General features: G+C 40.1%; 1 protein-coding gene across 1 annotated transcript; it reads left to right on the top strand.

The window, feature by feature from the left end:
- The first annotated feature begins 2,276 nt into the window (after positions 1–2,276).
- Positions 2,277–6,640, top strand: LOC124128288. The gene is made up of 3 exons (XM_046491666.2): positions 2,277–3,034; positions 5,047–5,210; positions 5,481–6,640. Exons 1-3 carry the CDS (start codon positions 2,529–2,531, stop codon positions 6,029–6,031), a joined length of 1,221 nt encoding a protein of 406 aa, XP_046347622.2. The 5' UTR covers positions 2,277–2,528; the 3' UTR covers positions 6,032–6,640.
- Positions 6,641–13,797: the final 7,157 nt, after the last annotated feature.

Below are 13,797 nucleotides of genomic sequence, written 5' to 3'. Positions count from 1 at the left end.
ACTCACACCTTCGGCCCTGGTGTCTAGGTATAGGTAACCATTTACCAGATCAGGCAGAATATCTATGCAGTGTTATGCTCACTAAACTACATGAAGCTTTGTATGTTTTCTTTGTTATGATACTCGATGCGTTTCGTAGCTTAACATGCCGAACTGACAGCGCCTCCTTTATCTGATGTAATCAGTTTGAGATTTGCTTCTTTCTAAAATGTTTAACGTTTGTAACTAATCTCAAGGGATGTGTGTGTATCATGGAGCCGATTATATGTGCATGAGCTCACATGCAATATGCCCAGAGTGATTGGCTGACGATTATTTGTTTCTCAACAACATTCATTCATATCTGTCCTGATTCAGCAAAACTCGCAGCAAATGTATTGATGAGAAAACCGCGTAGCGATTTTCCACATGTTACGCAATAGACTCGGATAAACACCGGTTCATTTCAGAAACTCAACCATATTTTGCGAGGTAACCAAGTTACCTAATGTGTTCCGATTGATATCTCAGTGAGCTACGTGCAGGTTTATTTCCTCTGTGAGCGGCCTACGAGCGAAATTGACCGCTTTCATGGTCATATAAATCATTTCCTTTTTCTGGTGCACTTCTGTATGACTTGTGACTGTGAAGCGTAGTTATAAGCTTACGTTGACTGTCTTAAAACAATGTGGATGTGTGCTGCAATGTGCTTGTATATGTGCTCCATACCCGCTACCATACAACCCCATTACCCGCGTTGTTGGTAAAGCCATTAAAAGAACACAATCACGAAGCATACACTGCTGAGTGAGACTGAGGTAGATAGATTGTTGAAGGATCAGCATATCAATTGACGTGAATTTTGGAAACACTACTTATTCAAGGTAAGTCATTTGCAATACACCAGGACAGAGAAAACTAATGCAATTGTACTGATCAATCATTTTCTGTTTACTTGATACCGCCCACTAAGGCCATGTTCAAGAACGTTCAGGGCGGTCGGGTAGCCTAGTGGTTAAAGCGTTCGCTCGTCACGCCGAAGACTCGGGTTCGATTCCCGACATGGGTACAATGTGTGAAGCCCATTTCTGGTGTCCCCTGCCGTGATATTGCTGGAATATTGCTAAAAGCGGCGTAAAACCATACTCACTCACTCACTCAAGAACGTCCACTCACTATCAAGGCGCTAAAACAGGTGTAGGTTATTCAGAACTAACCAGGTGAGTTAATGACAAAATAATTGTCCAGTCAGTGCTACAAAAACACCTTTCAAAGCCAATGGGGCAACGCCCGCAACTATTATTGGGCCGGAATCTAATTTGTTCATTGACGCTGCCTTCACCAACTCGCGGTTCACCTTCACTATATACTCTCTACTGACCCGATCGTCTAAATAGTTATCCAGTGGTCAATAGCAACATAGTCGTGACACAACGTCAACCTGCATTTACCCGTGATCATTTCTAGGTATCTGTATTCCGAATTAAAATATAAATAACCGGTTGTAGAAAAATGTAAAGCAAAGTGGCTTGACCACCTCAAATTTACTCCAATTACCAACAAACCAAAATACTAAAGATATTCTATTGTCCTACTTGGTATACACTGACTCCAAGTTTAATTGAAGTTAATATGCAGACAAATCAATGCAAAGTTAATAAAAATTTATTTTTTATATATTCCAAGTTTGCATGGTGACTTGATGATGCAGTAATGTCTCTGGCTTTACTGATAATTCAAAGCCAATGGGGCAATGCCCGCTACCATCATTCTCTTTTCTACCCTCTCTCGCGGACTGACGCAGATAAAACTCAAAGTTGACCCTTCAATTTCAGCATTTAAGTAGAGCATATTGTTTCTGAAACAAACACTATTTCAGGAATACTAGTAGTATAAGTAGAAAATAGAGTAGTAGTAGTAGTAATAGAAGAGGTAGTAGTAGTAGTAGTAGTAGTAGTAGTAATAGTAGTAGAACCAGTGACAGTAGCAGTATCAGTAGCCAGAGCAGTAGTAGTAAAGTAGTAGTAGTAGTAGTAATAGAATAAAGTATTAGTAGAAGTAATAGCAGTAGTAGCAGGAGCAGTTGTAGTAGTAGTAGTAATATAGTAGTAGAAGCAGTAGCAGCAGTGGCAGTAGAAGAAGTAGACATAGTAATATAAGTAGTAGTAGTAGCAGTAGTAGTAGAAGAAGTTGTAGTATCAGTAGTAGTAGTAGTAGTAGTAGCAGTAGCAGTAGTAGTAGAAGTTGTAGAAGAAGTAGTGGTAGTAGTAGTAGTAGTAGTAGTAGTAGTAGTAGTAGTAGTAGTAGTAAATGTTAGGCAATATTCAGAGTAACCTACTTTTGATGCACCTGCCCATTGAGAAAGAATCAGCGGCAGGTCTCAGGGCTATATCTACACAAAGGCTGGTGTCTCACTTCTTACTCTATGGTCTACGTCTGGCCCGAGTTACCAATAGCTCTGTAATTACATTAAGATGTACAATAACGTGTGAATTGGAATCCTATGGACAACGGTAATATGCTACTTTTCCTTTCAGACTGCAATCAGAATGGAGAAGGATTTCCTCAAAGGTGAATTCAAGCGTGCTGTCTTTGTCCTGGCAACTGTAGGAATAATCATCTTATTGACGGTAGCCAGGACTCACAAGCCAGGGACATTTTATCTGCCAGCGATAGAAACCTACTACAAACATGGTACATGTCCAAGTGTACTCGAATATATGGTGGCTGGTTCGTGGGCAACACGTCCTATCACACAGAAAGAGGAAGATGAGATTGAAGCCTTTTTACTACAAGGTCTCTACGCTGTAAACGGAAGTAATAATTTCGAACTGACGGACAAAAGATGCGGGAACCTAGGCTACTATCCATGGAAGTCAAGTGAGAGAATGGCAGACTGGACAAGGGCATTATGTAACCCAAGGGGAAGTAACCCTTGTTGTTATAACAACACGTGTCAGATGAAAACAGTTGAAGAATGTGTCTGTACAGACTGCTATGACCTTCGACCTCAGTTACATGCTGAATATTCGAAATGGATTCCTAACGATAGCAGGTGATATAGCAGAAATAACTAACCTTACAATACATACTCTTCAGAAAAAGAAACGCACTGGTAGTATGCAGTTCATTGAACCTAACGACACAAAAATTCCGGTATATCAATTGGATATTATATGTTTTTTGGAAAATGTTGGCAGCCTGGTATTCGACAAACGGTGTGTCAAAACGCAGCTATTGTCGATTTGAAATGTCTTAAACGGCATTGTTTTCACACTTGTTAAAAAATGTCAGGGAGGAAAACAGTAAAGCAAAATGCACGAGCAAGTTATGATATTCGTAACTCGTGGTAGACGCTATACAACAGCAAGCATATAGTTTGTCATTCAATTGTCAACATGTTTCAAGTTCTAAAATGCAAAGACTCAGCACTGCCGCTTGGAACATCGTCATGGAACGTATCCAAAGATGGGAATCGCGGTCTTCTGTTGCACGCCACTTTAACGTCCATCGCAGCACCATTTCCCACCTTTGGGACCGATACACACATATCCTGCGGAGCCATATCCTGCACCACGAGATCTGACTTAATTGTCGGGAAAATTTGACAGCAAATCGCTACATGAATCAAATTCTTCAACCTCACCTTATTCCAGTCATTGACCGCCAGCTGTTTCAGCTGTTTCAACCGCACACAGATGTGTCACGGTAGATTCCCTTTATAATCCCAACATCAGCAGTTTGCCCTGTCCGTCGAGATCTCCGGATCTCAACCCAATCGAACACCTCTGGGATGAACTCGATCGACACGTATGTCAACGTCAGAATACGCCACAGACACTCCCACAACTGGCCAGTGCGTTACCAGCAGTATCGCGCAGAATTTCGCAGGTCAGAATTCGTAGGCTTATCCAGTCAATGTCAAGGAGATGCAGAGTCGTGATACTGAGTTCAGCGCAACCTTGTTGCCTTATGTGACATAACAATGAACATGTTTTAATGCCTTTGTGCAACGACAACGTCGAGCCCCAAAATTTAATATTTGTATCTATGATATTATATTAAATATATTGACTTTATTAGGTACAACAAATTTACAAAAATCGACCTGTGCGTTTCTTTTTTTGAAGAGTGTATATACATTTGTTTATTTCTTACATTGATTGTCAACATTATGTACAGCCTCTATAAGGATGTTACTAAAATGTTCAAGATTTACACATATTTACCTGCATTTTAATAATGATGACTCCCTCAATTGAATCCGACCTCGGCTATGTCAGAGAAGTCCATTTTATGCACTGGTGGATACTTATCACATATGCTCACAATCCTCATATCGATAACCTTAACCTTTTCTCCCAATATCGTTTGTAATATTTCTCCGTCTTTGGTTACGATCGTCCCGCCATCGCTTGTATCTGTGTTGCATCTAACAGGAACAACACAGTAGATAATCCCCTCTGAAAAATAACGTCATCCAATTTATGTTTGAAACCGTAACACCTTTGGAGGCATCGGTAGACGTGTGAAGACTATTTGATGCATCAGTGACAAGAATGCAAGGTCCGTTGCAGTTCCATAGTTTGACTTGTACCATATGACCATGTACCTTTGCTTGTTGTGCACCTGGGATCATCGCTATTTGATAGGGAATCATCAAAACGTGTTAATGATTTAGTCGGAAACGTTCAATGGACTCTTTTTAGTATAGATTCCCTGTGATTATGGAAATGTTTGGTTGTTTTGTTTTTATTCGCTTTAAATTTCAATTAAAACATCAGCGACAAAACCATTTCTATAATTTTAAGAAAATCCAGTGTACCATTCTGATTATATTACGAGCAGGTGTAAACGTCTAAACAAATACAAGCGAAAATAAAAACACTTTCCATATCCACTAGAAATCCCTGTCACACACTGATAAGAAACATTTTGTTTAAACTTTACATGGATTAACTGAAGACCAGTCATTTTAACATTTTAGCATTTGTCTACAACTAGAAATGGACATTAGGGAACCATGATGTTCCATAATACTGAATAATCAGGATCTGTTCTTGTCAGATGTCAAGTGAAAACCTTCTCACCCAACGCTGCCTGTGAGCTCCTCCGGGGAGGCACCTATCACTTCTATGGGGACTCCATTGTCAGAATGGTGTTTCTTGCCCTCATCATCATACTCAAGGGAGACAATCAATATGGCGGACTTCCACCCGATGCACCTGCAGGTATGTAAACCGATTTTCTTTTCAATGATTCAATCATAAATAAGGAGAAACGATATTGTACCTCCATGGTGCCTGTACTTATAATTGATGAATTAGAACGTACAATATTTCTACATATATCATCAACCATTTGGATGGGAAGCAACCAACAAAGTGATTTTAATATTTCATTCTTATTAAATCAAGCTTGTGTTAGGAGGAATAAACTGAGTAACAGCTAAATAATCCTAGCAAAAGAAGTCGTTCTGATACATATATTTTTTTTTACAGACATTAAGAAAAAATGTTCTGGGGTGTATGTTTTTCCAACCCGTAACTGTCGAGCGTATTTGGACTACACTCCGAAACTCTGCAACGGGACGGTAACAGTGCTTTTCCGTCATTATCCACAGAGTAACGACGTTCCTAAGATGAGGCAAGATGTCAAACTGGTTCTTGGAAAACCAAAGTCTATTATCTTTTTTGGCGCTGGCTCATGGCAGCAATTTGATCGCCGAGCTATGAAGAAATATTCAATGGCTGTAATCACCTCACTTAAGAATGAAACCTGGCCAAAGTTGATATGGTCAGGTTTTCATTATTTCGGTCTCTGGCATAGACAAGTTGTATCAACTTCAGACAATGAACACGCTGAACTCTTCAACAGATATATGGAGGACCTGGTGGGAGGGTTCAATATACCCGTGTTTGATACGTTCAACATGACTAAAGGAGTGAGGAGTGTGGATGGCGTGCACTACGGCCCTGGGGTCAACTTTGTTAAAGCTCAGATATTCTTGAATTATATTTTAGAATTACAACGTCACGCAATATGGACTTGATACATATGTTGTACGCATGCCTCGAGTATTCGAGTCTTAGTGTTTTTCGAGTTATAAGAAGCTCAAAGTTACACTGCAAAGACGAAAACGTCGTTTCTGTCCGTACATAGTCATGGTCACGCTTTCAAACCATCGTTTTTCCGGCCAAATAATGTTGTTATTTGTCATCGGAATTTACTAGGCGAGAACGATATCATCAAGCAGCTGCGTCTACCGGTATTCTACCTTTGAAATCCATGCTCAGTTCTCACGTGTCATATTACAGGCCGGAGGTTGAATCTGTACTCGTAGCTCTTAATTGAAGTGCTGAATTGAATCGTTCTGCCCGTGCGATTGTTTAGTGCCTTGTTCAAATTTTCCGTTCAGTGCATGTGCGATTTTGCTTATTGTTTTCTAGATTTTAGGTCACCACTATTTGACAGTGATTAATAAACACAATCTCATGATAAGGTCGGAGTCGTACAATCTCGCTTTTATTTATGACATGTACTTGATCGGCAGGCATTTTATATTAATTAGTGCAATGATAACGGTAAGCATTTTAGTCACAATATTTAGGAGAGCGCAAGGCTCAGGAACAGCTGAGTATAGGAAAAGGATAAAAACTTACGCAAGTTATATAATCATCACATACGCAAACCAATATAAACCTGAATAAATTGCCGGCTTCCACAACTGCTTTTTGTAGAAGGTGAACTTGGAGTACATTGACAGATATGATATGCATATATTTTTCCCGATATTGCTTTGAATTGAGGAAACTGTTTATTAATAGTTTTAAGGTTCACATATACATGCACCGCTACCCCACTAGTCTGTCATACATAATAACGGGTCAGTTTTCAATCTTGTTCTGACTGACTCTGGTGTTACACCCCGTTTTTCTTTACTGTTTTCTTACATAAAGAGCACAACTCCGTGACAGTCCATTCCAATTGAGATGAAAATGATGTTCCCTAACCAAGTAAATGAATTATTGAATGTTAAACGCCACAGTCAATCAAAGACAAAAAATATAACTGGTTTGATGACACACTTCGATCAGGTGGATCCACATTTAATATGCTCTGTGGATATTCCTGGTATGGCCCGGGAAGGCGAAAATCAATCCCTCAGAGTTAGAAATTACGTTCGCCTTCCCGGTCATCACAAAAATTCTTATTATGGCAGATTGCTTGTTAATTACAAAGAAAACACCAATGAAATGAGGACACTATTTAATCTGGACAACAAATTCAATATATAACAAGTATAGTATAACATATCATATATCATGCATGTATTTGAAGATGTATATAGACATACACTTTATCATTTATGTAATAATTCAGTTCATTCCCAGTGCAGTAGATCTGCCACATCGTCAGTGTAGTCCATTGTTGTTGTCAATTGGTTCAACAGATCTTCTTTCAAGGCACGTAGTCTAGAGTCAATCACTCGGTATTTTCTCTTCCGAGCAGGTGCTCTTGGGTGAGCGCCTAGCTGCTCAACCCTCACTTCTGTTAGAGATTGTTCACGTTTCAGAAGATTCACTACCTCGAAGATGTTAGGGTGAGTCTTCTGGGCGCTCTTGTTCAGATGATGATGCCATCCTTCAAGGGTGTTGTTTGTTCTGCGTCCCTGGTTTCCAAATTGATTCCACAGGTCCTTGCTCCAAGATCGTTCTACCCATGTAGTGGTAACATAGTCCATGAAGCGCGTCACCTTGACGCCTTGAGGACTGTCTGCAATCGCATCAGCCCACACGTCTTCAACCATGTTTAGTGGCACCAAGGGAAGGGCAGAAGCTCGTCTAACAACCTTCTTCACTTCTTCAACGCTAGTGTATTCTGTTGTCAGTCCTTCCTTTTGTACGCGTCGCCACATACACTGGGTAAAGTGAAAGAAGCAGCCTCTAGTATGTGTAGTTGCGAACACAGATTGAACGGCGTTGTGGGCAGCGTGCTCAAAGTCTAGCTGAAACACCCGGGGAGTCCAGTCAAAACCTAAGTTGTGTCTCTCACGTAAGTACACTCTGCCTTGTTTGGTCGAAGACAGAACACAAGAGGGAACATATGCTCTTGAAACTCAGCATGAATGGTGTACACTTGGTCGAACAGCTTCGGAGAAGACGAGAAAGTGCCATCTGCATACACAATGTCTGCTTCACACAACAGTTCTAGGTTCTTGTCAGTAGTGAAGATAAGGATAGGGTCTTCGCCTTCTGACATAGGTACCGTATGAAGAAATCTCTCTCCTCCTTGAGTACGGGTCCACTCTCCTTCTAAGTTGACGTGTAGTCTACTTTGAGGCAGGCGTGGAACAGTCTTGTGACGCTGGTGGTAAAGGATAGTCTTCATCGCTGCCAAGGTCGGGATCTCAGCCAGCACACCATCAGGTACAACGTCATGGTTCTTCCTCAGGTTGGCGATCTCATCATCGTAGATCCTGGGTATAGGAGTCATCTCGGTCTTGGTACGATGAACTAGTTTCGATTTGAAGGCATCAACGTGCATGATGAAGGGCTGTTCTACATGGTTGTGTGCCTGTCCTTGTGACTGAAGGACATCATCGGAGGTGATGAGTTTGGCCTTGCAATGGCTGGTGACACACTTCCAATAAGTCTTCTCACCAGTCTTCTTGTTAAAACGATACTTATGACCACTGTAGTAAAGATGCTTGCCGCCACGTCGATGAAAATCAAACATACCTGTGCATTAGCCATCGTTTTGAACGTTAATGATCTTGTACATATAAAAATATTATATACTTCTAACTTGGGTTTCAGAACAAAGAGACATCCTACTCACAATTCAAACAACTTTTGCGTTAAAGTCTCATCTTCTCAATACAAGATATAGTAGTAGAGATTAACTGATTCCCGCATGTTGTTATAGCTTCATCGTTTCTTTACTAGATTACTTAATCTGAGTTCAATGGAAGTTAGTAATCACATTCTCTGAGTTCAATATTAACAATTTTAGTAGATTATCTCTTTCTTTATTTTTCCGTCTAACGAGTTCAATGGAAGTTAGTAATCACATTCTTTGAGTTCAATTTTTTTTATCTCTTTCTTCACTTGTCCGTCTCACAACACCCCAGTGTCCTCAATGTATAAGTGTCCGTTGTATACATAACGAGGGTACACATCACTGATCTTTTCATTCGCCTTCCCGGTCCCCAGTCCTTTACCCCTCCATTCGCCTTTCCGGTACTACTGGTAAATAGATTTTCGACTTCCCGGCCCGACACCACGGAAAGGCCCCCATGTACCTGGGAATCACTTGCTACTTATAGAGGATTATTATTATTATCATTCATATGCTATTCCCTCCCAAAACACCGTCCTGCTTGCAACTTTATTACACTTAATCAAATAATTCCAACAGCGCGACTGCTCACAAGAAGCTGCAGTTAGCATGTCAGTTATAACTACGTTCATGCGCGATATTTTCTACGTTAACAAGTGCAAAGTTAACATGCTTATTCACCTCAAGTTACCATCCCGCCCAAGATGAATTTTCTTTATTTGTTTTATGTTGTATCCAACAGTCCAACATTTATTACTATACACACGCTCTCTCTCTTTTGCTAAAAAGCAAAAAAAAACAGACGTACACGAAGTTGAAAATTATACTACTCCTTATGGTTGTTGTAATATTGATTGTGACAATCTCTCTAACGAATGTGTTGATAACAGTGTAACTAACGCAGACATCCGAGCAACAATTAACGACACAGGAGACAGTCGAGCATAAGAGAAAGTTGATGTTGAGTAAGAAGAATATGCACGTCAGTAAAGGCTATTCAAAGGTGCATCTGGATCACGCACTCTCTAGAGAGGACTTTACCTCATGCTGGAATGTGCAAACCATGTTTAACGAACTTGGACACGGTAAACAGTTGCGTTTCCACGGAAAACGTTTCGTAGCAACCAGGGAATAAGGGCAAGTGAGGCTTGAATCCTGGAATGCAGGTGGATGGTCACAGTGAGAATCTTCGACCAAAGAACTAGTGAATATGTTTTGCAAGATCTTGAATGCGACATATTCGGAAGATCGACGCCCTTAATGTTGACGGTTTTACATAGATAGGCACTAATGGTAACATCACTGACTCATGGGCTAAGCGTTCTTTGGAATGACTGAGGTAAAATTAGCTTTAGGACATACAGGCAGTATGGTTATAGTTATTATTATAGTTATTAAAGGAATGGTAGAAGGGTGTATGTATGTGAGCACGAATACGGAAACATGATGACGGCTATGGTTTTAGTTATAGTTATAGTTATTAAGGGAATGGTAGAAGGGTGTATGTATGTGAATACGGATACATGAAAACGGCTATGGTTTTAGTTATAGTCATAGTTATTAAGGGAATGGTAGAAGGGTGTATGTATGTGAATACGGATACATGAGGACGGCTATGGTTTAAGTTATAGTTATAGTTATAGTTATTAAGGGAATGGTAGAAGGGTGTATATATGTGAGCACGAATACGGATACATGATGATGGCTATGGTTATAGTTATAGTTATAGTTATTAAGGGAATGGTAGAAGGGTGTATGTATGTGAGCATAAATAATACGGATACATGATGACGGCTATGGTTATAGTTATAGTTATAGTTATTAAAGGAATGGTAGAAGGGTGTATGTATGTGAATACGGATACATGCAGATCACTATTGTTTTAGTTATAGTTATAGTTATTAAGGGAATGGTAGAAGGGTGTATGTATGTGAATACGGATACATGCAGACGGCTATTGTTTTAGTTATAGTTATAGTTATTAAGAGAATCGTAGAAGGGTGTATGTATGTGAGCACGGATATGGATACATGATGACGGCTATGAATTTAGTTATAGTTATAGTTATTAAGGGAACGGTAGAAGGGTGTATGTATGTGGGCTCGAATACAGATACATGCTGACGGCTATGGTTATAGTTATAGTTATAGTTATTAAGGAAATGGTAGAAGGGTTTATGCATGTGAGCACGAATACGGACACATGATGACGGCTATGGTTTTAGTTATAGTTATAGTTATCAAGGGAATGGTAGAAGGGTGTATATATGTATGTGAACACGGATACATGATGACGGCTATGGTTATAGTTATAGTTATCAAGGGAATGGTAGAAGGGTGTATATATGTATGTGAATACGGACACATGATGACGGCTATGGTTATAGTTATAGTTATCAAGGGAATGGTAGAAGGGTGTATGTTTATATGTGATTATGGATACATGATGACGGCTATGGTTATAGTTCGACTTATGTTTGGGAATAGTGGGAGGATGGAGCATGTAAGCATGCACATGGATCCATGAGGGTTGACGAAGACGTGGTTGTGATGGTTGTACGGATATGGTGGGTAAAGATGAATACGATGTTTGCGTGGGGATACAACGGATGGCGTGGATGTAGTGAGATGATTGTGTAAATAGGTTAAGTGGTTGAGAATGCATGTTTGCATGTTAGCAAGTATGAGTATGGATACATGCAGACTTGTGGTTGGGGGACTGGCTGTGCGTATACTCATGTCTTTTAAAATCACTTATTGCGTTTTATATTTATCAATAAATGTTTTACGCATTTTAATGACGTAATGTTTCATACTGGCCGGGCATTTTACATTTCTACCCCAACATCCCGAGTCAGTAAGTGACTAGAATTGAACAGCTGCCTTTGTTCTGTAAATCTCATAAAGTTTCAGCTTTCGCCTGTTCCTTTGTGAAATAGGGTTTTACAGTTGTAAAATGATCTCTCTTATCTGTCTGTACCATCAACTTAACTGCCCTCATCCCCTGCAGTTTCCCGTCCCTTATTGCCACGCAGGTCACCCACAAGGAGTCATATGGTTCTCCGTGGTCGCTGATGACCAAGGGAAGGTGCCTAGCACAATATGTTGTGAATGAATAGTCTTGCTGTGGCTAAATGACGACAAAAGCCCTTACATTTTCATAAGACATCATTGCCAAAAATAATGGCGACTGCACACTTCCGACAAGACCAAGGGCGTGTGCCATGATTCACCATCAAACAATGATGACACTGGGTTCTCGCAAAAAGGCGGGTTCACCTCGCCCCACCAGTGGCACCTACCACAAACACATGCGAAGGCAAGCCAATTGTTCATCCTAAAAGGCACTGGACAACACAGTACATGTCAATATAGGGAATTGCATCAGGCATCATTTTGGTCATACGTAAAAGCTGGAAATGCCGTCTACACGTCAAACACAAAGTCCCGACCAGGCCCCGAATCCTTGCCCCCCCTACCCAAACAACCCCTAGTCCTGCACCGTGACTGTTGAATATATCTATTTTATGAAAAACAACAATAATCTTGATATGTATACAAAAGCAAGTCTAGCCAGCTCAAGCTAGCTCTATTCCACAGCATCGGGAAAATTATTTGTTTAATTTTAGAGTCGCGAAGGTCATTGTATAATGTAAGATTTCATAGACAGCATGCTGTTTTAAACAACATGCTGAGCACAACGCTTTGTCGAAATCCAAAGTTCTGATAATTACGTACATATTCCCATCACCTTAAGTAATCTATAATAGTTCTGGAGTAAATCGTATTTACCCGTTTACATATGAATCAACATTTATTGCCAGTTACAGGACAGGACCCCCCCCCCCCCCCCCCCACCCCCCCCTCCGCGATAAACAGAATATGTATACTTTCATAAAGTAAAATGTATGATGAGACACGCACCAAACTGTAGGGACATCAGATTTTTATATTTACACACTTACAGGTCTGGAACAATTGACGGATGCAGCATGTCACGTAGGAGGATGTAGAGTGGTCAGGGGGCTGCACGGAGTAGTTGGAATATTTGATCTTGAAGACAGATGTTTACAATGAAAAACAATAACAAAGACAATGTTGAGTGAAGATAGCTGAAAGACTCAATTAATATTAGTCCATCCTTATTGCTATAAAAACAATATTTCATATTTCTTAAGATTACCAAAATACAACACAACCCTTTGTCCGATAGAGGTAACTTTGGAGGGATCCTAAATCTGATTTTTCAGCTACAGATACAAGAGCAAGGCATGCCATAAATACGAAACCTACTGCTCCCGAAAGAAAGCCATGGGATCGCGTGTGTCAGGGGACAAGCGCCATCTGATTGATCAATAAGGGTAAAAGTTGGAAGGTGGAGCAAAAAGCATAGTTTTTTCCGTCCATTTTAAACTTATAAAACTCGACGATTTTCCGGACACTATCTAGACGCTCTCCCATTGATCAATCTTACTGAATTTTTGGTCGTTTTTCCGTCAAATGACAATATACTGAAAAAAACGTCGTTTTCGTGTTTGCAGAGCTATTTCCATGAATGTATTCTTTTGTCATGGTTCATTAAATCACACTCAGGCACTAAGCTGCTTGTTTTTTCACACTCGACTAGTGAAGTGTCTCATTGTGTCTCATTGTGTCTCATTGTGTCTCATTGTGTCTTATAGTGTATCATTGTATCTTATTGTGTCTCATTGTGTCTCATTGTGTCTCATTGTGTCTTATTGTGTCTCATTGTGTCTTAGTGTGTCTCATCATGTCTTATTGTGTCTTATTGTGTCGACTTATGTCTCAATGTGTCGCATTGTGTCTTATAGTGTTTCATTGTGTCCTATTGTGTATTATTGTGTCTCATTGTGTCTAATGTGTCTCATTGTGCCTCATTGTGTCTTATTTTGTCTCATTGTGTCACATTCTGTCTTATTGTGTCGCATTATGTCTCATTGTGTCTTATTGTGTCTTA

The sequence above is a fragment of the Haliotis rufescens genome, unplaced genomic scaffold (assembly GCF_023055435.1).
Source record: "Haliotis rufescens isolate VD_foot unplaced genomic scaffold, xgHalRufe1.0.p SCAF_137, whole genome shotgun sequence".
NCBI classification, from domain to species: Eukaryota; Metazoa; Mollusca; class Gastropoda; order Lepetellida; family Haliotidae; genus Haliotis; species Haliotis rufescens.
This window is presented reverse-complemented; position numbering and strand designations above follow the sequence as displayed.